The sequence below is a fragment of the Cavia porcellus genome, unplaced genomic scaffold (genome assembly GCF_034190915.1).
Source record: "Cavia porcellus strain 051 isolate PalLab524CR breed Dunkin Hartley unplaced genomic scaffold, mCavPor4.1 scaffold_21, whole genome shotgun sequence".
In the NCBI taxonomy this organism is placed as follows: domain Eukaryota; kingdom Metazoa; phylum Chordata; class Mammalia; order Rodentia; family Caviidae; genus Cavia; species Cavia porcellus.
This window is the reverse complement of record NW_026947504.1, coordinates 5182274-5209199: the sequence shown is the minus strand read 5'-3', so window position 1 is coordinate 5209199 and position 26926 is coordinate 5182274. Positions and strand designations below refer to the sequence as shown.

At 51.4% G+C, this 26926-nt stretch overlaps 1 protein-coding gene across 6 annotated transcripts in view; it reads right to left on the bottom strand.

Moving 5' to 3' along the window:
- Positions 1–8482: 8482 nt before the first annotated feature.
- Positions 8483–26926, bottom strand: part of Snap47 (synaptosome associated protein 47) — a 35325-nt gene continuing 16881 nt past the window's right edge. For 2 of the 6 annotated variants that reach the window (XM_063232826.1, XM_063232827.1), the window contains exons 3-6: positions 24613–25109; positions 19977–20089; positions 13608–13683; positions 8483–10062 (exon numbers count right to left, since the gene is read on the bottom strand). In XM_063232826.1, the coding sequence (XP_063088896.1) occupies positions 9560–10062; positions 13608–13683; positions 19977–20089; positions 24613–25109 (1189 nt within the window). In that variant the 3' untranslated portion in view covers positions 8483–9559. Of the gene's footprint in view, positions 10063–13607; positions 13762–19976; positions 20090–24612; positions 25110–26670; positions 26908–26926 lie in introns of those variants that run through there. The other 4 variants (XM_063232830.1, XM_013140859.3, XM_063232829.1 and 1 more) reach the window with 4 other exon arrangements.

Here is a 26926-nt window from a genome sequence, read left to right as displayed (position 1 = left end):
ATTTTCTAGTCTGTGTTGATGCTATTGTTAGTGCTGACTATACCATGTCAGGCAACAGTGACATGACTGTTCTAAACAGCTGTTCTTTCTGACATCCAAGACTGAGATTACCGCCATGTCCAGTCTAAACCAAATTTTTGAACAAATGGTGTTAGTGGATGTCTGCAGAGTGTTCCACCTCACATCAGAATACACATTTTTCTCAGCTGCATGTGGAAAGCTCTCCAAAATAGATCACATAGTAGCTCATGGAACATGCTTAAGTAAATGCAGAGGAACTGAAATTGGAAATTAATAGCAGAAGCCACAAGAACTTCATAAACACATAGAAATTAAATAACACTCTCTTGAACAACCAATGCATCACAGATGAAATTAAAGGAATTAGACAGTTTCTATAATTAAATGAGAATGCTAACACAACATTCTAGAACTTATGAGACACAGTGAAAGCAGTCCTATGGAGGGAAATTTATAGTGGTGAATTCTCCTATTAGGAAAATGGAGTGAGCTCTTAACTTAATGTTGAACCTCAAACTTCTGGAAAAAGAAAAGCAAGTCAGACTCAAAACTTGCATAACGGAGGAAATTATAAAGAGCAGAGCAGAAATTAATACCATGGAGACTAAAAACAATGCACAGAATCAATGAATTGAGTTGGTTCTTTGAAACCTTAAACAAAATCGACAACTCTTTAGCCAACCTTATCAAAAAGAGGAAAGAAAAGACTATAATCCATGAATTTAGGAATCAAAAGGGTAAAATTACAACAGATCCTACAGAAATCCAAAAGATCATCAATACCTACTTTGAGAACCTGTACTTCAATAAAAGGAAAGACCATTAAAACCACTGCAGACTTCTCAACACAAACACAAAAGTCAATGAGGATTTGGAAATGAAAACACAGAAGAAATGGACAGATTCCTAGACACAGATGAATTACCAAAGCTGAATCAAGAACATATAAAAATTCTAGGGGCTGGGGATTTAGCTCAGCAGCATAAGCGCCTGCCTTGTAAGCAGGCAGTTGTGAGTTTGATCCCTGGTACCGATAAAAAGGAAAAAGACAAAAAAAAAATTCTATATAAACCAGTATCAATCAATGAAATTGAAGATGTAATTAAAACCTTACCAACAATAAAAGCCCAGGTCCTGAAGAATTCACTGCTGAATTCTATAAGAAATTTAGAGAATGCTTAATGCTGCTACTTTTCAGACTCTTTAATGGAATTGAAAGGGAAGCAGTACTCCCAAATTTATTCCTGGAAAAAAGCATTACCCTGATATGAAAAGCAGACAAGGATTCAACCAAAAAAGAGAACTATAGGCCAATCTCACTAATGAACACAGATGCAAAAAATCTTCAATAATATATTGGCAAACAGTGCAGCAAATTATCAAGAAGATTGATTATACACCATGATTAAATGGGATTCATCCTAGGAATGCAGGAATGGTTCAACAAATGAAAATCAACAAATGTAATACATCATATTAGCAGAGCCAAGGACAAAAATCATATGATCATCTCAATAGACACAGAAAAAGTGCCAATGCCCAACACACACTCATGATAAACCTAAAAACTGGAATAGATGGGCTTTATCTCAGTCTAATAAAATCTATCTATGACAGTCCAACAGACAACATCATACTAAATGGACAAAAATTGAAAACTTCCTTTCTAAAATCAGGAACAAGACAAAGATGGCCACTATCACCACTCTTACTCAATACATTTTCTGGAAAGCTTAGAGAAATTAGGCAAGAGAAAGGAATAAGGATTGGAAAAGAAGATGACATTATTTGCAGATGACGTGATACTTTACACGGAGGATCCCAAAAACTCCCCCAAAAGACTTCTAGATTTCATAACCAAATTGAGCAGCATACCTAGATATAAAATCAATGCTTGAAAGTCAGTTGCCTTCTTGGACATGAATAGCAAAATTCTCTAAGACAGAACTCAGGGAAACAACAACTTTCAAATAACATCCAAAAAACTGAAGTACAATAGGAATCAATCTAATGTATAGGTTAAAAGATCTTTACATTGAAAACTATGTTAATACTCTGAAAACGGATCCTGAAAGGAACATTTTAAAAATGGAAAGCTATCTTTTGTTCTTGGGTAGGAAGAATCTATATAGTGAAAATGGCTATACTCCCAAATTTGTTATACAGATTTAATGCACTCTTGATCAAAATTCCCCAAAATTCATTTAGGACCAGAAGAAATGTAGAATAGTAAAGGCAATTCTAGGAAAACAAAGGCAGGGACTTAGCTCACTGGCTCAAGCACTTGCCTGGTAAGCACAAGGTTGTGAGTTTGATCCCTGGTACCAAAAAAAGAAAACCTTTGTTTTGCAAGGCAGGAGGCACCACAATCCCTGACTTGACACTGTACTACAAACTACTGTGGTAGAAACAGCATGGTGCTGGCAAAAAGAAAAACTAAAAAACAAAACCAGAGCTGAGGACCCATGAAATAGAATATAAGATGCAAAAAGAACTCCAGACATATGTAGACCTTTAACAAAGGAGCCAAATGTCCTTCCCTGGAAGAAAGACAGCCTCTTTAATAAGAGGGATTGGAGGGTCAGGGAAGTGGCTCAGTGGCACAGTGCCTGCCTGGCAAGTATGAGGTCATGTGTTCAATTTCCAGTACCAAAAATAATGGGGCTGGAAGAACTGGCTCTCCACATGCTGAAGATTAAAACTAAAGCTGTATCATTCACCATGTGCTACAATAAACCAAAATGAATCAAAGATATAAACATTAAAATAGGAACACTAAGTCTGTTGGAAGACATTTGGAATAGGCAAAGACTTTATGAACAAGAGCTCGGTCACACAGAACTATCACAAAGAATTAATAACTAGGATCTCATCTTATGAAAAAGCTCTGTATAATAAGAGAAAGCACCAACAGAGGGAAGAAACAACCCACAGTGTAGGAAAAAAATTTTTTGCCACTTTTTTCTCAAAGGACTCATATCTAAAATATATAAACAATTCAAAAAAGTCAGACCCCTCAAATTTAAAGACAGTTCAAAAGTTGGCATCTAAAATGAATGCACACTTCTCAGCAGAAGAAGTAAAAACAGTAAATAAATATGTGAAAAATGTTCAACACCACTGGTCCTTTGAGAGATACAAATTTAAAAAAACAACACTGGGGGGCTGGGGATTTAGCTCAGCGGCATAAGCGCCTGCCTTGCAAGCAGGCAGTCGTGAGTTCAATCCTTGGTACCGGTAAAAAGGAAAAAGACAAAAAAAAAAAAAAAAAAAAAAAACCCACAAAAAAACAAAAAACAAAAACAAAAACAAAACAACACTGAGATTTCATCTCAGCCCAGAAAGAATCGGCTATTATCAAGAAATCAACCAATAACAAATGCTGGTGAGGCTGTGGGGAAAAAGGAACCTTTCTCCACTGTTGGTGTAGACTGGTGCAACCACTGTGGAAATCAGCATGGAGATTCCTCAAAAAACTAGGACTAGAGGTCCTATTTTGACCCAGTTATTTTCCTTGTTGGTATTTTCCTGGAAGAATTAACAGTATCATACCACAGTGATATATGAACATTCATGTTTATAGCAGCATAATTTGTAATAGCCAGATCTTGGAAACAGCCCACAAGTCCTTTAATTGATGAATGGATAAAGATGTGGTTATTTTATCGAGTACTCCTCAGACATACGCAGGATAAATCTGAGATATTTGTAGGTAAATGGATGCAACTTGAGACCATACTCTTCAGTGAAATAAATTGGACACACGTAAATACCACTTTTGGTTTCTCTGGTGTGAGAAACCAAAAGTGTAAATAAGGACCAAAATGTATAATAGATATTGTGAAATAGGAAGAAAATGTTTAAAAAGGAAGGGGAACAGAGAGAGGGGAGGGGAAAAGGAAGGAAGGGAAAAGAGAAAAAACGAGAAAAGGAAAAAATGAAAACAAAGCTTATGTAATTAGAGAAGAGGGATTAAAGGGAGGGTAGAGGAATTGGGAAAAACAAATCAAGATATATCATGTACAGGTATGAATTTTTTATGATGAATGTGATCATGGTATATACCTAAAGTGTAATAATAAACTTAGTTGATTTTTTAAAAAAGTGACGAAGTGTATTTTGAGGGAGATTAGTGGTAATATAGCTTTTACTATAATACATATCTTTTTTTCCTTTGGTCTTTTTTGACATAGGGTCTTACTTTGCAGTTCAGGCTGGGCTTGAACTCACTTTGTAGCCCATGCTGGTGCCAACACTCCGTGATCTTCCTGCCTCAGCCTCCCGAGTACTGGGTCACTATGTATCTCAGCTATACCTTGCATTTAAAGTAGGTGCCTTGTAGGCAACATGTAGGGTCTTTTTAAAAAAATCCACTCTGACAATCTTTTAACTGATGCATTTAGATCCTGGAGATTTAAAGTGCTTATTGGAAAAGGTGGTCAACATCACATTTGTCACTGTTTTATATTTGTTTCCTTTGTTTTTAATCTTTGGTTCCTAGTTTTTTTGTGATTTTTTTAACTGAGCAATTTAAGATTCCATTTCTCTTCCTTAGTACATCAGTTATTTTAATTTCCTAGTGGTTGCTCCAGAATTTGCAGAAGATTTTTACAGTTAATTCTAGTCTACTGGGAAGCAACGCTATCTTACTTTATGGGTAATGCAAGTACTTTATAATTACAAACGAATCCAAATTCTGCCCATCTACACCTGGCTTCATTACTGTCAATTTTTTACTTACATACATACTGACATACAGAATATATTATATTATTTGTTTCTTTTTAATAACCCATTGTGTGGTAGATCAATTAAAATATTAAAAAATAGTAGTTTTGATTTCACCTCTTCTTTTTCTATTTCTGAAACGCTCTCTTTCATTATGGAAATTCTGTTTCTTCTCTGAACAGCTTCTGAGATTTCTAGCAAGGCAAATCTGACAACCCTCAGTGTCCATTTGTTTGAGGAAAGCTTTACTTCTCCCACTTGTTTGAAGGATAATTTCACATCTCAGAATTCTAGACTGGCTGAGGATCCAGCTTAATGGCACAGCATCTGCCTGGCAAGTGCAAGGTCCTGAGTTCGATTCTGGATACAAAAACAAAACAACAGAAGAATTCTAGATCAGTATGTTTTATTTCTCCTGAACATCTCAGCCCATTCACATGATGCTTACATGATGTCCCAGAAGCCAGATGATTTTGTATTTGCTGCTGTATAAGTGGTCTTCTTTCTGTTTCAACGTTTTTTTACACTTGTTAGTTTTTTAATATGCTATGCATAGGAGTACTTTTGGCATTTACTTGTTCACTGTTCTAAAAGTTTTGGATCTGTAGTTTTTAGTTTAGTTTTGTTGTTGGTATCAGGGATTGAACTCATGACCTCGAGCTTGCCAGGCAGGTGCTTGTGCCCCTGAGCTAAATCCCTGGCAGGATCTATGGTTTTGTGTTTGATATTAACTTGGGGAAATTCTCAGTGATTATCACCTCAAGAATTTCTTTTTGTTTTTTCTCCTTTTGGTTCTCTTATAACGTTACATTTTTGTAGTTATCTAACAGTTGAATGTTCTATTGTACTTTCACATTTTCTATTTACTACTTTTTCTGGAAATTTCTATTGCCATACTCTTGAGCTCACAGGTGCTTTCTAATCTACTGGTGAGCCTATTGGAGGTTCTATTTCATTGCTGTGCTTTTAGTCTTTTCTGAACGTTCACTTTCCTGCTTATAGTATTCATGAATTCTGGAGTATAGTGTACTTTAGCATAAAAACAATTAGCATAGTCACTGTAGCTTTTGAAAAATATTGGCCTCATTCTCACCAGGTCTGACTCTGGTCTTATGCTGGCTCAGTCTCTTTGGTCCACTTTAGAACTTTTAACAAGTCTTGCAGTTTTGTACCAAAGAATGGACATGCTTTGCTGGGTAGAAAGCGCTGCTATAACATAGGTCATTAGTGGTGCAGTGCCGAGGTCCCGGGAGGGTCGCAGAGGGAGCCGCTGTGACAAGGAGGCTAGTGGTGCAGCACTGAATTCCCAGGAGCATTTTAGACCTGTGACAGAGCCCGAGGGGTCTATGTCCCCAGGCAATGCACCTCACAGGTGCTCCTCGGCCTCCCAGCCCCTGGGCAAGAATGGTTGCTAGAAGTACACAGGACTAGGCACCTCCCTTTCTCCAGGGGAGGCAGGCCCTGCTCTGGGTTTCTCTGGAGCCAGAACTGGTCAGGGACCCACTGGGGTACTCTGAAATGGCCAGTGAGCCATTCCTGTCAGGAGTCACAAGAGGCCAGGTCCCTTCTCCTCAGAGGTGCAGTCAGCCCCCAGCCATCTGTCACGTGGCTCAGGCTCTATTCCTAGACTCAGCCCTGGGCTCCTGCTGCAGGAGAAAATCCCTCTGCCACTGCTGTTCCAGTCGTGGGGACCAGTGACAGGAGTTCCAGGAAGACCCAGGACTGCTGTTGTTCCTCTGTGTCCACTGTCAATTCGGGAGGGCCATGCTAGTGTCCTCCAAGCTTCCCTGGCCAAGACAAGTGTGACTCCTTTCTAATCTCCATCTGTATTCTTTTTGGGAGTGTTTTCTTTTTTGATAAAATGATGATTACTGTGATCACATGCTGATGCATCACATCTGGTTCACAGATTGTAGAAAGGACAGCCTAGCCCCAGAAGGTAGCCTAGTAAGCCCTCTAGGATGCCTGACTGGAGAAACACACAGTGAAACTGGGCATCAGGAGTGGGGACAGGAGAGGCTGCTGTCAGTGAGATGGTCTGGGCAGGGGGACCACATACAAAGCACCACGCCCCTCAGTGAGTTGGTGACAGTGAGGAAACTAGGCCAACCCCTAGTGGGTCCTATCACAGTATGAGGGCCCAGGATCCTGTCTCCCAGTAGTGCCTTTTGACATCAACCGGTCCCTAGTATGCCCACATCATGCTGCTGGGCTGGCTGTCCTGGCAGGGGGCAGCCTCCTGTGCCTGCAGCTCCCTCTGCTGGCTGTCTGTACTCTTCATGGCAGACACAAGGTTAGGTCTGAGCACGAGGGTATAATGTCTCACTATGTTGCCCAGGCTGGCCTCAAACTGGCAGTGATCCTCCTGCCTCAGCCTCTTAAGTGCTGGAAGTATAAATGTCACAGGCCCAGCAGGGGTGTTGTGTGCCTGCTTGACTATGTTCCTGTCTGCTATGTTTGGTAGCATCCCCAGGACCTTGGGGCCCAGCTTTTTGCTCTGTCCCCATGCCTTCCCTCAACCCTGGCTGGAAAGCGGCTTCTTCGGTGTCCACTGGGACCTCCCAGCCTGCTCCACCTGCCGTGTTCTGAGCAGTGGGACACTGGAAAGACAGGTAGTGTGACTGGCCCCCTAAGCCAGGTGACACCTAGCATCACTCGCTGTGGGCCCTGGCATAGCCCTGCAGGGAGCACTCCTGGGCCTGCAGGGACAGGGGCTCCTGGGACACCTAGCAGTGTGCTGGAGCTAGCACTCCTCTGATCCTGTTCTGTGAAGGTGCAGAGCCCTCTCCCAGGGCAGGGTGTTGTGCAGGCACCCCACAGCACCCCAGCACAAGGCTCCCTATGGTGACCAGGGCCTGCTTGGGACACTGTCTCCTACCCCACAGGGCGTCCCTGGTATCCCCCAGAGCTGTTCTCACCTCTAAGACCCACCTGAAGGGCAGCTCAAGTTTACTCCTCCTGACCTTCCTCCTACAGGCTTCCCAGGACCTCAAGCCTGGGGTCCTGGGGTCCGACACATGGCCTCTCGACACAGCCATACCTAGTGGCCCACAACAGAGACCCATGCAGGAAGCAGCCCACAGCCTGAACTCTTCATGCAGGGAAGCCTGAGTTCCACCCCTTGCTCTGTCTCAGGGATCCACAGGGCAAGGGCTGCACTTAGAGCTACCGGGGGAGGGGTGGCCGCTGTGCAGGCAGCCCATGTGTAGGCCCATCCACTCTCTCCCAGGTGATGCCTCCACCCGAACCTCAACAGCAAGCAGCTGCCAGGTAGCCAGAGTGCAGACCTGGGCCATGCTGGCTCCAGGACCACTGTGATGGTCCTGCAACACATGCCCTCCTGAGCCCCCAGGTCTGCACTTGCCTCCGTTACCCTGCCCTGCATGGGAGGAAGAGGGCGGAGATGGTGCTGGAAGTGGGAGGCTCTGTTTTCCACAGCTAATGCCACACCAGGCTGGGCAAGTAGTGAGAAATGGGGCTCACTGTGCCCCATACTCGGATGAAGTGGAAGGACTGAGTGAGGCAACACCTTCCCACTGGCAGAGATGTTGGCAGCTGAGGCCATCACCTGGGGAGATGACATGAGACCCAACTGGAGTCACTGCCGAGCCCACCAATGCAATGGCAGGCGTAGATGCATCATTCATGTGGGCAGAGGTCACCTAACATGCAATGGAATTCGACTCAGTGTGGGTCTCAGAAGGGTTGGATGACATTCAAAGTACAGCACTGGGTCATTTGTAAGTTTATTGGGTTCAGTTTTGGAGGCTAGGGAGTCCAAGAGCTCGACACTGACACCTGCTGAGGCCCTCTTGATCACACTACTGCTTGCTGTAGGCTCTGCAGGCCACACAGCAGGCTGCCAGCTCCAGCTTTCCTCTCCTGATGGAGCCTCTGGTGCCATGGGGGACCTGCCCTCCCTGTTGCCTCCCCAAGGCCCTGCCCATGTACTAACACCACTAATGCATGAGTTGGGGTGAGGTTCAGGACCTCAGCTGTGAGGTGGGGTCTCTAAGACACAGACAGATGCTGCAGCCCCCGGACTCATCTGTCCACAAGCATGGGGACCTAGAGCCCCTCTCGGGCCACTGCCAGTGCTGCTCCTGGGATCTCCTGGGTGGATGGCTGCACCTCACTCTGCCCTCCCTGCTCACAGGCTTGGGGGCAGCAAGTGACGTGGGGCGCAGGATGACCTTTCCATGCATCTCCGGTGCATGGCGGTCAGCTAGACTGATTAGCATTTCTCTCTCCATAAGTATGGCTGTTTCTGTGAGGAAAGCGCTCATATCCTTCTCAGAGCTGTTCTGAAAGGTGCACTGTGTGACCCATCGCAGCCACTTTGGAACCCAGTCCTCCCAAGTGGCCCTTTTCTGACTCTGCTCCTCCTGCCCCCTGGATGGACTCCCATGGGTGTCACTCAGCCCCAGCAAACGTGGGTGCCCCAGGAGCACACTCGCTGAAAGATCCATATCTGCTGCCAGCCGCAGGTAAGATCATCCCACTCCTGTGTCAGTGGCCCAGCAGCTGCCCTGGCGCAGAGTGGAGGGACAGGGCAGGGCTACATCCATAGGAGGAGGAACAGGCGGCTTCCAGGTCCAGCAAGCACAGGGCGGTGCTGGAGTTCATAGCAGTTTATTAGGGCTCCAGAAAGAACCAGGAGAGGAGCTGCAAGGCCCCTCCCCGCCCCCAACACCAAGTCCTGGTTAGCATTGGGGGCAGTAACGCTGCTCACCTGCTTGGATCAGCACGTGTGCTTGCAGGTGTGGTGTTGTCACACGTGGCTTGCACACGTGTCATCACTGTGTATCCACTAAATCTGTGAACCACTCCACCTCAGGGCTGCGAGGCCTGCACGCCTCCTCCTCCACTCCTGGGGGCCCGGGCAGCAGCCGACTCGGTGTTTCCGTGAAGGGTGGCATGCATCCCTGCTCCAGGGTGAAGTTGGATGGTGTTGCTGGCTACCCTGGATGAGGACTGGACTGGTGATACCCAGCGAGAGACTAGGGCCACCAGAGGATGAGGCAGGGGACATGGGCAGGGCCTCCCGAGGACTTAGGTCTTTCTCTAGGGCCAGGGAACAGGGAGCAATGCAAATGCAGGAGATGGTGGGAGCACGGCTGCAGGCAACAGGTGTGAGGGCTGGGGCTGCGCTGTGCTCTAGCTCTCCTAGGTCAGCCGCTTCATGCGCTGGCTGTGCTTGTCTGTGGTCAGGGTGACGTGCTCCACAGCAGCAGTGATGTCCTCCAAAGCCGCGTCCTGTCTCTCCAGCTCTGCCTTGGTGTCCAGGGCCAGCCCTTTCAGCTTGCTCAGGATCTGTGCAGAAGCAAAAAGACCCAGAGGCAGCTTCCTGTCCACACTGGCAAACACCCTCCCACCCCTCCAGGAGCCCATGGACCAGCACCAGGGCAAGGCCTCAGTACCCAGGGACTGGCTCTGCAGTCCAGGTGCAGGTACCCACCAACCGCCAGCCCAGGGCGCCCTCCACCCAGAGCCAACACCTCACTGGGACTGCCCCAGGTGTGGTATGGGGTGTCCCCACACCTGCCCTTGCAAGGCGAGCAAAACAAAACTGGAAAGAAAGCGCAGGACCCTTTCTTCGTATGTGCATCCAGCGCCACACAAAACACACTGCATAGCACCGTCCTGACCAGACAATGGTCCCACAGGATCCAGTGATGTTGGTATAACAGCACAGTGTGACACTGGTGTGAAAGGGCCCCTGCCGCCGCTGTAAGACGCACAGTGTGGACACCATGGACAGTAGGTGGCTGCACCACACACTCAGCCCTGAAGCAGAGCTGTCCTCACACTGCATATTGCTCCCTGCACTCTGGGTGGGTCTCTTGACACCATGGGGCTCACACGGAGTCCTGGGCCAGGGTGCATTCTGCAGGAGTGGAGCACGTCACTGTGCGGCTGTAACACGAGGGCGAGGTTAAACCCTAACAGACTCAAGCTGATGACGAAGGAGAAACCTCTGTATGACAGCAGTGAGGCACCACGGCAACAGGCGCGAACACGCTCAAGGGCAGTGCTGGCAAACCTCTCAGCTTTCCACACCACAAAACAGCATGCTCCGGGTCGGTTTCGGATCGGGCTTGGGTCCTGGGAGAGGCTCCCAGACCCTGACTCGTGGAGTGCAGGGCCACTCTGCAGGACACCCGCAGCATCCAGGCTCCACTCACCTTGGCAGGAGAGCAGTGCTACCACCACCCAGCAGCAGGTGACCCTAGGATCGGGGAACACCTCTATCCCAGACAGCCTCCCTGATGGGAAGATCCTGGCCCCAGTCTGCATTCAACCAACAAGTGACAAAACAGAGGCAGGCAGAACAGGCCCGGGACCACCACCTGGGGTGAGCATGCAGACCCCCCCACCCCAGGCTCCTAGAAGTTGAGTCATCCCGGGAACCTGGCCGCGGCTCTGGAAAGTATACAGCAGGGTCAGCAGCCTGGGGTGGTAGTGACCTCATACAGTAGGTCTTTTCCACCTCCTGTGCTGATGACTTCACATGGCAGCTGCCCAGACAGCACCGTCAAAAAGAAAAATAAAGCCTAGCCCACAGCCAAGGGAGACAAGGCCCTCCCTGACACTTCCTCTGGTTAAAGACTGCTTTCTCATTTACTCCACTCTTGGTGAGGTAGGAAGGCCATTTTGCCAAGACTGGCAAAAAGGACAGCCCGCCACCCAGCAGTGTCACTTGACGTCCCCTGACAAGGCCCCCCAGCCTCGACCGGCAGGGCCACACACAACCCTGGCATACTCCTCACAGCCTCTGCTGTCCGTCACTCTGCAATGTGATCCATTCACAGCCACGCACGCAGCGTGTCGTGTTTCGGCTGCTCAGTCTGTGTGTACGCTCTGTGATGTTCCCACGACGACGACACCACACGTGACTGCTGAAACTGAGCTCTCCTCCCGTGCCACGGGGCTCTGGCCTGCACACATGCAAAAACTGGGCTTCCTGCCATACAGCTGCGGGGGCATGGGCCTGGCCAGGATCTTGGGCACCATGGGCCTCACTCCTCACCTAAGGGGGACGGTAGGCAGGGAGCAGTGCGTGTCGCAGCAGCACCATGAGAACTGGCTGAGTACCAGACAGGCAGCTCTGGCATTGTGGAGCAGTGCGCTCGGCCTCTGCGGGTCCTGCTTTTCCTATCACTGTACCCACGTGCTCCACAGAAAGTAGAAATGGGAGACTTCTGGCTCTCCACCTTCCAGCCTTCCTGACCACAGGCAAAGAGCCAAGCAATGCACCCTAACACTATCTCAGCCCCTTCTCATGAACCATTCTGCAAGCCAGAGTGCTGGAGCCTGGCCCTGAACTTGGGCCTGCCAGGCTCACGGCAGAGGCAGAGCCATCTCCTGACCGTGGACACCAGGGCCTTCGGGTTCCTGTTAGGAGGGTCCTTGGAGAGACTGTGTACCCCAAGAACTGGGGTGAGTGCCTCCCAGGTCTGCAGGGAGCGACAGCCAGGGACGCCAGGCTCTCTCTCCACTCAGGGTGTCTGCAGAAGGCCAGCACCATGAGTACCCACATACCAGGACTAAGAAGCACATATCCAAGATCCAACATTCAGAAGAGTTGACAGAAACGATGACGGGGGAGGGCAGGCAGGAGGGCTCAGCATCGCTGCAGTCCTGCTCTTGAGCTCAACGGGAGCCAGGGAAGCACTCGGGCTGCGGCTGGGGCTGGGTTGTGCTCAGGAACATATCCCCAGCTCCCGGCCCTGCCCTTAGGCTGCTTTCCTGCTCTGCTTCCTTCCTGGCCGCCCTGCCCTCCAATGCTTTGGCCCAGGAGCTGGCTGACCAGCCAAGATCTCTTCGTCCTGTGAGCTCTTGTGGGGATGCTGTCACAGTGACAGACAGCTGACCCACACAGTAGTCGCAGAGTGCCGGCTATGCCCGAATGGCTGGCTCCATTTAACACCCTTGTAATGAGGGCAAACAGGTGTCCTGCGCATTTTCTACACATCCATCTCTGACCTCCTTAAATGCCCTTTCCTTAGGCACAGTGAAACTAGAGTGAAAGTAAGAATTTGCACATTTCTTGGTCTCTGCCTAATAGGCAGACTAATGACCTGCACGTTCGTTAATTTGTAGCCCAAAACAACTGACTGCTTACGCAAGTTTGGGCACTTTAAGAACCTATTAAGAACCTTGGCCTGGCTGCCATAATGCACTTGAAATTAATTACTACTGAAAAAACCGAAAGATCTTTACAGTTATTACAGTTATTAGATCAGCAGACAAAGAAAATGACTGAGTTAACCTTCAAAGCATCAGTAGCTTTGGAATACTGGTAGCCTTTTTCCTTTAAGAGAGGCTGAAGTAATTATATAGTGCCCTGCACATTCCATGTAGCAGGGGATGGAAAGAATGGAGCTCATGAAGTCTGGCCAAACCCTGGAAACAGTTGTTGCTCTGTGGCCCAGGATGACAAGCTGTCTAGTTGTCAGCACCGATGCTGCCAGCCTCCGCAGTACCCAGGGGCCTCCCCAGAAGCCCTCACTAGCTGTGAGTCAAAGGCCAGCTTCAGGAGGGACACTGCCCAAGTCCCGGGCACACTGGTAAACAAACATGGTAACCAGGGAGCTGTACCTGCGAGGAAACTACCTGGCTGCAAGTACTCTGGGCTGCAGGAGAAAGTGACAGTGCCCACAGCACAGGCAGGACAGAGACACATGTGGAAAAGTATCGGGGAGCCTGGGCAATACCGCAGAGCCCAGGGGGTGCTTCAGCTTGTGGCGCCTGCACATAGTAGGTGGTAGGCAGTGCTGTTCATGAATAACAGGATCTGGCTTCCCTCAGCATTTGGGGCAGAAAGAGAGAACACAAATCAAGCAAACCAAACCTACCAAGGGTGTCCCAAGGGTGGCCAGGCCACTTTCCTCTTCTCTGACCCTGAGGGAGGCTCGATAGTCCCGAGGGTCCCTAAGGATGCAGACAGCAAGAGCACACCTTGTATGGAGCACACAGCTCCCTGCAAGAAACCGTCCTTGTGCCGGTGCCCTGCAGAGTGGATGGCGAGCGGAGGTCAGCCTCCTCACATTTCCACGTCTGTGGAGGTGGGACATAAATCACGGAGACACCATGCACTGAGGTGTGTCCTCGCCAGACTGCTCACAGCTGCACACATGCATGCATGCATGCACCATCCAGGGCCAGGGGAACGGACACCCCACGCACCCAGATGCACAGCCAAGTGTGAGCACCACCCCCACCCTGCCCAGGACCCTGTCTGTGCAGTGGTGAGGGTTCAGCAAGCTGCCTGCCCCGCACAGCGTGACACTGAATTGTCCAGAATCGGAGTTCTCCTGCAGTGAGAAATCGGCAACCCAAGAAACAGAGCTGGGCTGGATCAAGCTGTCTGCAGCTCTGAGTGTGTTTCCCAGCTGGGGCCACCCTACACTGTGGAAAGGAAAGGAGGGAAAATTGCTCTTCCCAGCGAAGCAGGACACGGATGGGTGGCAGGAACACTGCTGCAACCTGCGGTGTGGTATTCCTGGACCACTGCTACTGCCCCTGTGCTGCTTCATTCCTGGGGGCCCAAGCAAGGAGACCCACACTGTGGTGCCACTACCGCGGGGATTCATGACATGGCAAGCAGCCCAGGTTTTCGAGGAGCTGTGGGCTCCTCTTACATGTGGCACCACCTCTCATTGAGTGCCAGTGTCACCTGGGAGCAAATACAGACCACAGTGGACAGCAAGGCTGGGTGCTCCAGTGCCCCTGTCGCTCCCAGCTCCAGGCCACCACTGGAGGCGCCTGGGAAACAGCTAGGCACTTTTGAGGGCGCTGTGGCCTCACCAGGGGAGAACGGTGCTTTCCAACAGCGTCACAGAGGGCTCCTCCTCTCTCAGGATCCCCACACTGGCCAGCCAGGGCTCAGCATATGAGACAGCAGACCTGCTCCTGGTAGGCGGGTATCTGGTGCTCTCTCCTACACTCCAGGAGGCCCGGCCAGCACATGAGGGACACAGACCCGGGCCTGGCCTGAGTGCATGGTTGCCTAAGCCAGCAGTTTGCACCCCAGATGGGATGCAAGTTGGTGTGCTCACATCCCGAGCCCCGCATACCCTTCCAACACCACTGAACAGCACTCCAACCCCAAGACCTGCTTCCCACTGAAGTCCAAACTGCATCTCATTTGCCACTATTTTCTAAAGTTAATAGATGCCAGTAACAGGCAGAAAATCTATCCAGATTACTAAGAAAACTAGAAACCCATAGGACCTGTAAGACACGCAGAAAAATGCCCCAAACAGCAGGCAGTGGCCACGTAGCACAGACAGGATACCCTCTGCCATCTCTTGAGATGCTCCTCATGACACAGGTGTAGGGTCTGCCCGCTCCAGCTAGCAGTCAGTGCTGCAGGGGTCACAGCTGGCTGGTGTCCTCTAACCCAACCCGGCCTACACCCACTGCCTGCAGACAGCACCACTCACAGGCAGGACTCCATCTCACCTGGGATTCTGACCCTACTCTGCTAGCTATAAAATGGGGCCCCCTCTGCCCTTAACTGACTTGCTCCCCAGCTCATAGGGCTAGGGGCAGGGTACACTGCTCACTTCCTGGTTTCTCATCAGGACTGCACCAGGCTGCAGATGAGTGCATGGGCAGGTATGGGGAGGCAGGGCTTCCTGTCCTCCCTGCCCCTTCCCCCCGCCCATCTGCATATCCCAGGAAGCCCTCTGGATCCTGGTCTTGGGGTGATGGAGGCTTCATGACAGGGGTAGGACTGAGTGAGTCTCTGGCCCCTCTGCCTTCCCAGCCCTGGGGCCCTGCGTTGGCTTTTCTGGGTCAACCTGTGCTGAAGTCACCCAGGGCTGCTGGCCAAGGGTAGGCTCATTAGCATACATGAGACCTGTTCCCCCAGAACCCAGGATTTGGGGAGTTGTGTGCACCAAACCCACATTTCACAATACACAAGCAAGATGCTGGGACTGCAGCACACAATATCCTATGGCACACACTATGAGCTGGCTGGCGACATGCTGCATCTCAGTGACTCTCAGAGGCTGAGACAGGGGAGCACCTTTTCCAACTGTAGAGGAATGAGATCAAAACAGGAGACCAGGAACAGCCACAAAAAGTGGGCACTAAGCAGCACACTCTTCAGCTCCAGCAGGAGTCAGTAAATTGAGGCAAAAGGCAAGGAGCCCCTTCGGGCCCGGCCCTGGGATGAGGGGCTTGGATGGAATGTTGTGGGGACAGGCAGCGGTGCACGAGGCCCCACCCTCTGGGGACACCCCCAGAGCCACATTTAGGGCCACTGCCTAGACTGTTAGGACGCATGCATGCCTCCACTGCAGTCACCCAGTACCCACTCTGGCACCTAGCACCGTGAGGCATGACACCACTGCAGAGAGGACTGTGCTGGAAGCCACAGGAGCTCGGTCTGTGCAAAGGGTGGGGTCAGATCACTGCAGGAGGCCCCAGAGATATCAACAGGGCACAGGAAGCTACCAGAGAATTTAGTACAGCTGCAGGATGCAGGACCAACAGGGCACGGGGAGCTACCAGAGAATTTAGTACAGCTGCAGGATGCGGGACCAAGGCAGCAATAACCAGCTGTTGCTACAGGGCAGCAACAAAACCTAGAAAGGGCACCTGGGAAAATAACCACTATGACAGCACCCAAAGAATAGCAGAGTTTACCCAACATGGTGAGTTTGTACACTGACAATGACAAAATGCTGCTGAAAACTAGAGACCATTGTAAGCAGGAAGACAGGCTGCACTTCTAGGCCATGGACTTCACGCTGCAACAGCTGGTTTGATCCCTAAGCATTTTGAAGAACTGAAAAAGAAAATCCTCAAATTTCTATGAAACCATAAGGGGCTCAAGGCCTCCAAAATAATCTGGAACTAGCAGTAGTAGGAAGACTTACACTTCCCAGTTTCTAAGCTTACTACAGATGATGGAGGAGATGGATCATAGGGCCTTAGAGGGCAAACGTGCTTTCTTCCTTATCTCTGCTCAGCTGCCACGAGGTGAATGCTGCCCTCGACCCACACCCTTCCACCATGATGCTACTGCCCTGGAGCCCACCAACCATGGACCAACCCCCCAAAACCATGAGCCACATTAACATTTCCTCCTGCACATCGCATCAGGTATTTTGTCCCAGTGACACAAGACTGACACTATAATGACTATGTGTTCTGTGTTTTCTGAAAAGGCCAGCAGATGCAAAGTCAGAGAAGGGTAGCGCTTTCTAGGGTTCCCAGTCAGTAGAGAATCCAGAAGTACTTCTGGAGCACCCCAACTAGCTGTCAGGGCAGGCAGATGCGAGTCTGGTGTAGCTGGCACAGTGTTTCCACAGGTGCTGGCATTCTGGTGGGCCACGGCCTTGCCCTCCCACTGCAACATCAATCATGAGCCACCTGTGCTGTCCCTGAGGTAGGACTGACTTTGAGTGGACCCAGCACATGGACTTGGCTTTTAATTTTTGTGTCTCTTCCTTGCTGTCTGTGACAAAGTGGTGGTGGGTTAATTAATAATGGTCGGCTTAAGTGGAAACCCCCAGTTAAACTGAACCGGCATTGTTCTAGACATGGAAAACACACCTAAGGACTGTTGTTGGAATGACATGAAAGGAGAATGGCAGGGGTAAACAGCGGGCTGCTAATCTGCCTGAAGAAGCTGCTTTTTGGGGGATTTTCTTCAAAAAAGCTTTGGCTGCTGTCTTCCTTCAAGGGAGTGTCAGTCCTCATCTCCATCTTGGATGTCATCTCCTGGCTTCCAATACAGATCCCAGCCTTCTGGCACAGATGCTTCCACCACTGGCCCTTAGGTCTTTCTGGTACAGATCCTTGTTCTGGACTTGGGTCCCCCAGGTCTCCAGCACACAGAAAGATGCCTGCCCCTTCTACTTCAGACTCCAGTCATCACTGACTATTACCAGTTTTGTGTATGGCAGGGTGGGGGGTGATGCAAAGTCCAAGACAGGGTTACAGCTTCCTATGACCAAGCCCCTGTTGTGGCTGGAGCAGGTGGCAGGGGGAGCCACCACCCTCCAGCCCTGACCCCTTCCAGGCTAGGCCTGGGGCAGCGCCATGAGGGGCCTCCTGCTGACAGAAGTACCCGCTCTGGGGACAGCCAGCAGCCACCTCTATGCCTCATCTCCAGACCTACAGCAAAGATGCAGCACCCACACCACCCGAGCCGAGTGCATGCTCCAAGGAGGTACACGGTAAGGCGAGCTGGGGTTCTGCCAGACCTGTGGGCAGGCTTCCCTGCACCACCCAGCTCTTCCTGGGCCAGCTGCAGTGACGTGGCAGATGGAGGCCTCAGACCACAGGGGGTCCCAGGCACCCACATAGTTCCCTCCCATCCCAACACAGTTCCAGCCACCTCCCCGGTTATCCCAACTACAACTGAAGTCACCAGGATACATCTCAAGGAATGGCGTTAACAGCATTTGTGACCAAAACCACAGCTTTGGAGGAGGATTTCTTGGATTTTTCCTTCGCCACAAATTTAACTCTTTCCTTCTTTGGCTTGAGCTTTAGCTACAAATTCTCCTCCAAATATGAAACATGTGTCTCCTCGTGTAAAATTAGGCCAGGCTTCCCAACCGATGCAGCCCTCTTTCTGCCCCCAGCCCAGCCTGCAGGACCACCTTCTCCCACACCAGGTCCTGGTGGCCTAGAGCCCCATCCCAACTCAGGGGGACACCTTGGTACACGTCACCATCATCAGGGCACCCCACCCCACACTGGTGTGTGCTCCTCCTTACATCTCTTTGCCGCCCCTGTATTTTTCCTTTTTTGTAGTACTAGAGTTGAACTCAGGGCCTTTGTACTCAGCTACATTCCAAAGCCCTTTCTCTTTTATTTTGAGACAGGGTGTCACTAAGTCATTAAATTACCCATTCTGGGCTCAAATTTGTGATCCTCCCACCATAGCCTCCCAGAGCAATGGGATAACATTGTGCCATGATGCGGGTTCCAGGCTGGCTGTGGAGATGGCAAGTCCAGGTACAGAGACTGGAATTCCGGGATTTATTGTTGCCCCCTTCAACAACAAAGCATTTGAGGACAGGGAAGATGCCCACCTTCCTCTACAAGCACAGCTGCTCCTTCTGCCTAAGTCGAATGGTGGGACACAGAAAGCAGCACAGGACCCTGCCTTGTACCCCGAAGAGCTTGGTAAGAATCTCAGTCTCCCTGGGCCTGGACCCACACAAGTGCTGGTGAGTGAGCCTGGACCTGCAGAATGTGCTGCTTAAGTTACAAGCATGTGTCATGTCTGACCAGGAGGAAAAAGTGATGAAGACAAATGGTCTTTCCCAGACAGCAGCTGAGCAGAGAGAGGCTGTGTCTGTGTTGAGTGCAGGATCTATACACAGGCTCAGCAGGCCACCCGCCACTCCACCCCACCGGACATGGGCAGCACCTCCTAGCAGGTCTCAGGACACCTGGCCACAGACCATTTACAGGACCAAGGTGGGCAAGTGGCTGTGTGTCATCAGGAGGACAGGGTACTCACTGAGACACAAGAAGGACTGCTCTTCTTTTTAAGGTGAGATGAGCAGAATGTTGTGTTTTTTAACTACTGTTATCTGCAAATGAAATGGTACAATGGCCAGGCCCTGCTTCCAAACTATGAGAGGACAAAAAGGCATGACACAGTCAACAAGACCACAGGAAAACTGGTTAAAAACATCCAGGCCAAAAGGATTTCAATCTCCTGGGGAGGAGGTGAGCCTCCTTTAGAACATGGTACCGAGCAAACCAGTATACATGCAAGTATATGTGCACACACACAGAGCACAAAAAGGCACAAAGCACTCACACAAGCAATACCTGCACAGTACATGCAATGGCATGAGCAGAGCACACAGGCACACGTACACATACACAGTATAGGCATGACCTACAGTCCACACACACGTGTATACACACACACAATGTAGGTATAACCTACAGTCACATGCATGTGCCACACACACACACAGAGTGTAGGCATAACCTACAGCACATACACACACAGTACAGGCATAACCTATAGCGCACGCACACACACACAGTGTAGGCATAACCTACAGCCCACAGGCACCTATGTGTGCATACACACATACACAGGCCAGCTCTGCCTGCTGTGCAAATTTCAGGTGTGGAACATAGGGCTCTGAGCAGGCAGCTCTTCCTGTTCTCCTTCCAGGTTGGGGACCAGCACACCCTCCTCCTCACCCCGTGAGAGGTCAGCCAGGCCTCACCTGTGTCAGCTCCCTGGTATCCCCCTCGGAAAGCAGTGGCTGGGCGCCCTGCAGGTGTGGCTGCTTGCCCTTCTGGCCTCCTGCAGGTGCAGCACAGCCCATGAGCCCGGATACTGGAACAGAAAGCTGAGGTCAGTGGGGATGGCTTTCAGAAGCCAAAAACCTCACGCATGTCGGAATTTCACTGGGCAGTTGGGCCTGCCTGAGTGCTGGTCCAGCTGGGTATCTGTGTGTGTCCCACCCAAGGTCTGCCTGATCCCATACCCCAAGTGTGCAGCACTGTAGATCCCCACAGCTCACTCCATCTTTCTAAAGAAGCACTTCACCCCACTCAATCAGCTCTGTGTGAGAAAATTAAAGATGTAGAAAATCAAACCCCAGAACTGCTGGACCGTGGTGAAAGGCCCATGCAACACACCACCAGGAAACCGCAGGGGTGGCTGAGCTGTTCCACAGAGCACTGTGGTTCAGAGCACAGGAAATGGCCAACCCTGGGCTGCGCTCCACTGTGTGTGTACCCATTTGCCAGGGCAGTAAGCTGCACTCCCCAGGCAGGCAGAGCTGAAGGGGCCAGGCATCTCCAAGGCTCAGGGTGGCCCCTGGGCTTCAGCCTCTCTGAATACCTACACACTGAGTGACTACACCCAGGACAGGGCAGGGCTGCTGAGGTGCCAACTGTGCAGTGAAACATGGCTCTTGGTGGCCACAGCCAGTACCCAAAGAACAGCTCCAGCTGCACCCCCAGCAACCACAGCCCCGGTAATGGCTGCAGTGAAGGTCTGGCTTCTTTGTGTAAGGCAGGCTCTGTAAATGAAGGGAGGCGTGGTCAGTGTACTGGTCAGGCAGTGAGGAAATGGAGGGCGCTCTGAGGACATGACACTGCAGCTTACAGGCCCTGCTGGACACAGCAGGAAGGGAAGTGCTCTTGCTGGCCTGAGGGCAGAAGCTGAACAGCTCAGCATGTAGCTATGCAGCTCCATACTGCCCAGGAGAGAGACAGGGTGTTCACCACTGCTCCAGCTCCTAACCCTAATGAGCCACCTCCAGTTCCTGTCCAGGACGCCTGCAGGTGGGCAGGACAAGAAGGCAGAGAGCCTGCAGCAGCGAGGCCCTTTGGCACCATACCCACCCTACTCCCCTGGCTTCTGAGCCACCCTGGGACACATCTCTGGGACTGCTGCTCTCTTACCCTACTCTCTGAAAGCCCTGGCTGCAGCAGCCTGGCTTCTAGCCTGTGTCTGTCCAGCACTGAGGCTGTGGTGCTCCCTGCACAGCCCCTCACGGCCTCCACAGGACAGTGAGACCTGACACAGGACACTGGCCAGGCATGAAGGGGGCAACCTGAAGCAGTCAGGGGGCGCCGAAAGCCTGCCCCTATTGTGGCCCCTGACTCCCAACTCTGCACGTGTCCTCAGTGCTTCCTTACAAGGATCTATGGCTCCAGTGCAGCTCTGGGGAGTGGAGCCAAAGCTGCCAGGGGCCACAGGGCAGCGACGCCCACACTCTGCATACAACCCGAGCCAAGGCAGGGCTCCCCCTGGGTGTCACACATCACCACGAGGGCCTGGGCTTGGATGCTCTCCGCAGTTGCATGTGGCCAGGACACAGGAAGCCAGGTCCTGCCACCACCACAGCTGGTGCCAACTTGGTCCCTGGATACTTGAACATCTAAGGAGAATGACCATTCCCCTCAGTAACAGTCATGTTCAATAAAGGTAGCAGTAGGGGCTCCTGAGGAAAGGAGACAAGGGGGACCGCACACCCTGGAAGAGGCCAGGAAGCATACTGAGCCTGTGACCCAGTAGGGGTTTGGGCGCTGACTCTGGGAGCCCAAGAGCTGCAGACATATAACTGCACATGTGGCCCGCAGGAAGGGCAGCACAGGGCATTGAGGCCGGAACGGCAGCATTTGGTGCATTCCTACGTGGTAAGGTACACAGCCAGACAGCTTCCTCTAGGTGGCCTTCTGGTCAGGCCCCCTGAACCCCCAGCACTTCTATCACATGGGGTGGAACCCAGATCACTTCTGGGTTGGCACCAAATATTCCAAGCCCAAAGATCCAGAGCCTCAGGACATTCTGAGCACTGGCTGAGCAAAAAGTCTTGTGCAGAATCTGGCTTCCATGCATGTCAGCACTGCTGTGAACAGCCGCTCCCAGGCCAGGAGCAAAGGTATGCACAGAGCGGGTCCTGGGCCCTGGACACCCAAGCTGCAGGGCTCACACGCACACCCAAGAGCGCAGCCCTTCTCCCACGTGTCATAGCCCTCCCCTCACAGGCCTGCACAGCCTCCAACCAGACCACACCCAGGCCTCCAGGGCTACTCCTGCTGCGGAGACCTCAGTGCCCTCAAAGAAGCCTGCGGCTGTGGTGACACTGCCCCCGTGTGGCTACAGCGGGTTCCTAGGTCTGCGCTGGCTCTAACTCCAGACAGCACGAAAGGGCCAACAGAGGTGCAAGGCACCCAGGACCCAAGGCCATTCACGGCAACTCCTACACATAGCCACAAGGCTGGGTCCCCAGCCCATGAGCCACTAGGCACACCCATCCTTGGAAAACAGGACAGCAGGCAACTGTGCTCCAGAAGCCGAAGCAGGAAGATTACAGATCTGAGCCCAGCCTGCACAGTAACTTAGCAAGGGCTGGAGACTTAGCTCAGTGTGAAAACCTTCAAGGCCAAGATGCAAAAGCAAAAAACAAAAAGGGCTGCACCTCTCACTGAGCAAACTCCATGTGCCAGAGTGTCCACCAGGAGGCAAAGCAAGCAGGGAGCCATATATTACCTGCAGTGTGCCACCACCCCAACACAGGGATGGAAGCTGGTGCCTGCCCCACAGAAGGCAGGACATGGGCTTGGATCCTGTGTGCCACACAGGACAGGATGACCACATGCCACTGGGCACAAGCTCCACAAAAGGATCTGCCGGAGGGAAGAGGGTCTGCACCAGGAGAGATCCCGTCAGATCGGAGGGCATCTCCAAGGGACGACACTGGATAGAGCACAGGGGCCAGGACAAGAGCTGCTTCTTACAGAAGGCATGCGACTCCCATGCAGGACAGACAGAGGTGGGATGTGATTCACTGGGCACTGCACACGGACACATAGGGACCCCAGTCCTCACGCTGCCTGCCAAGTCACACTCAGCCGTCTCCTGCTCAGGCCTCACGCTGCTGGGACAGGTGCTCCTCCCCTGAATGTGACGCCCTATGCCCTCCTCAGCCTCCCTTCCCCAGGTCCACCACACTTCCTGCTTCCCTGGCCTTGGTTTGCCTTCCCACTGGGCCCAGATGCCTCCTTTGACTTGGCCTGGCCGCTCCTTTCCTCACTGGGACTGCTGGGTGCTATTGCAGGTGGCATCGTTTCCCTTGTTCCTTCTTTGTCCTCATCTCCTTCTGTACCCTGCTCTCACCCTCATCCGGGATGCTCTGGGCCACAGCACACCCAGCTGCACCTGTGGCAGGCCCTGGTGACTGTGATGCTTCACACCAGTGAGTGAACCCTCCCAACTGTGTCCTGCCACCCTCTTGAGTCCACAAACTCCAATATGGAGACGCGGTGGCCGGAGAGATGTGGTCAATGCCAGGGCAGGTGGTTGGGCTAGGCCGGGAAGGGGACATGGCAGAGCTGCTGGGGAGGGCAGCTCCTCCGCAGGGCAGGGCCACACTGGCCAGGCAGGCCTGGGCACGCCCTTCACGCTTGGGTGTCATGGAAGCCCTAGGCTATATGTCCTGGACATGTCACAAGCATGTCTCAGGCCCCCGGCTGTGATGTGGGAGGACATGGGGCCTGAGATGAGCTTCGAGGGGTCCTCAGATCACCACACCATCTCCTGGGCGATGGATACTGCTCTGAGGTGCCCTGGAGGGATAAGCCTGGTCCCCCGCTCCGGCTTCTCATGATACAGCGTCACTCTCCTGTGGCTCTTCCTGAGGCTACACAAACAGGGCTGCTTGCACCTCCAAGACAGCTAGCTAAGAGACTTCTGCCTCACCTCAGCTTCTAGTCCTTCACAGCATACTAGCTTGGCAGGACCCTTTCCAACTTTGCATTTGACCACAATAAAGAGACAACTGGCTGGGCGTGGTGAGGCACACCTGCAGGAGGATCCTTGCAAGTTCAAGACTAGCCTTGGCTACAAAGTGAGCCGAAGGCCAGCCTGAAAGGCATGGCGAGACCCTGTCTCAAAGACAAAAAAATATAAAAAAAAAAAAAAAAATAAAGAGACATCCAAGGTAATGAACTTAGGAGTTGGGGTCTAATGTTCCTCTGGCCCTGCAGGACCCCAGGTCCAGACCATGTGGCCCACTGCTCAGGCCTGAGGCTGAGGGCGGCACTTGGTGACAGGCTCACAGAAGGACCGAGGTGCCTCCCACCTGCCTTACTGCGAGCAGAAAAGTGAAAACGAGGTGAAAAGATGGGGGCAGGCTGTGCCCTCGACCTCAGGACCTTGCCTGAAGCCCCACTCCTGAGGGTCCTCCAGCCTCCTGCAAGCTCCATCCAGAACCAAGCCTGCAGCACAGGTGGGTCTGGCGACACTCAGCCCCCAACTGCCCATGTCCACATGGGCAAGGAGCAAGACCCGCTCTATTCCACTCCGCTCCACAGGGGTAGCCTCACTCCTCCAGGTCTGCTCACCTGTGGGCCACACAGGGCGGGTCCCTGCCACCTGGGAAGCCGCTTCTGAGCTCCCAAGCCCCTCCGTGTCGGCGTCTCCTGGCAGCTCGACTTTCTCACTGAACTGCACTTCTAAAATGGGGATGACCTCTGGCATCCTGGCAGACAGCACACGGTACACCACGTCAGGCTTCCCAATGAATCGCTGGCGAATGCTGACTTCGTAGGGTGAGCGGACCTCCACACTGTCCACGTCTGCCCTCCGGAACCTATGCAGGAGTGCATTGTGGGAGTCCTGGATTTCCAGGGTGGACACAAGGACAGTGAGCCCTCCTGGCTGCACAGGAGCCTCTTCTCCTCGGGAGATCACTGCAGGGACCTGGATCATGACCTCTTCCTTTCCACATGGCTCTCCATCAGCCATGGGCATAGCTTCCCTAGGCTTCACTTCTTCTGGCGTCTTCCAAAGCTTGGAGCTAAAAGGCCACCAGGACGGGGACTCCAGTTCTGTCAGCAATCTGAAAGAGTAAGAAGAAAACCCTAGCCAGCCAGTTAAAGAGCGATGCTTTTTAAGTTTTGGAAGGCTGTGCCAACCTTTTCGAAGCATTCCCATCTTATGGCCAGTCTTCCCTTAAGGGCCCATCTAATGGACTAGCAGAGCTACTTGCCACCTGCATAACTGAGGAGCAGAACCAGAGGATCAGGGCAGGGCAGGCACCACCTGAAGCAGCTCAGCTAACAGCAGTACGGCTGAGCACACACACACCTTGTGGCAGTGTTGCCCTTGCCGTGCAATGCTGCCACAGCCTGGGGCTCAACTAATCTGACCTCAGGCTCTGAACAGCTGAATATGGACAGGTCCCATGTCTACACTGTCTGACAGGGGAGGAGGTGGTGGTGGCCGTCCACACTTGAAACACAGCCAGTGCAACCGAGGAACAGCATACTTCTTAATAACTCAGTTCCAGCTACCATGCTGGACAGCAGACTCCAAAGGAACCACTACCACCTCCAAGAGGTACATCTGATGACTCACCATGAGAGAAAGATGAAAGAAGGGCAGGAAAGCAAATGTCAGAAGCAAGCAGCAAGAGGAGAGAAAGACACTGACCCGTGTATAATAGTCATGCTTCACGCACATGGGCTAGATGCTCTAGTCAGAAGGCAGTCTATCGGCCTGAAGATACAAGATCCAGCCGCAGCTTGTCTACAAGATGTTCTGTAAAATACGAAAATGCAGACGCAGGGAAAGCAATGGACTGCACACAGATGCACCATCTAGCATGCTAAAAGCTAAGGAGGACTCAGGGGCAGTGCACAGTCACAGGGGAATCAATCCAACAGAAAGACTTAGCAAGAGCACTTAGTAACAGAATTTTAAGTTTCACCAAGCAAGATTTGACAAACTAGGGCTAGGGACATAGTTCAGCAGCACAGCACCTGCCTTGCAAGGGCAAGGTCCTGAGTTCAATTTCCAGGACCAAAAATAAAGTGAATGAAAATTCAGTATAAATGGAAAGAAAATAGGGCAGACATTAGAGAGAAAGTATAGGGTTCAATGTGCTTGTATGAAAATCACAGAAAATAATGTTTAAAATTGGTGATCCATGCTGGGACTGGGATACAGCCCCTTGAGAGAGAGCACTTGCTTGCTAAATATGCATGAGGCCTTGATTCCACCCTACCCCACCCCTCCCCTCCCATCCTACCAGCCTTGGAAGAAATGAAATGTAGAAACCAACAAAATTGAAAACAAAACAATAAAGCATTACTAAAGATCAAATCTGGTTTTTTGAAGTGATTTTAAAAAGTTAAACTGGCTCTGGGAAGATGGTGGATTGACATGTAGCAGGATCTCTGAGAGACCTCTCTGAGATAAACAACTCAGATATTAGAATTTAATACCATGGAGAAAACCAGACCAAAGGAGAGTGATTCTCACGACCCACGAAGAAACTGAGGAAAAAGAAAAAAGAAAGAAAGGAAGGAAAAACATGGATGAAAGGCTAGAACCAGACACACTCTCACTGGAACTGGTCCCATGCTGTGCTGGGTGTGTCTTGGAGTCAGACAACTTACGATCAAGGTCGCTGGGTCGGTTGCTGTTGCTCAGTCGCTCTTGCTGAAGTCTGAAGTCTGAAGTCGCAGTAGCACTGAAATTGGGGGTTGGTGAGCCCAAGGCCCTTGGTGGGAGGATGTGGCCCAATGGAGAGTAGAACCAATGTGGAGAGCTGCACTAACCCGTAGTGAGTGCTAGGAATTGGGTCCCGCAGAGGGGGTGACTGGCTGGACGACGTATTGGAGTTGGGCCTGAACCTGGAATCACAGTGGTGTC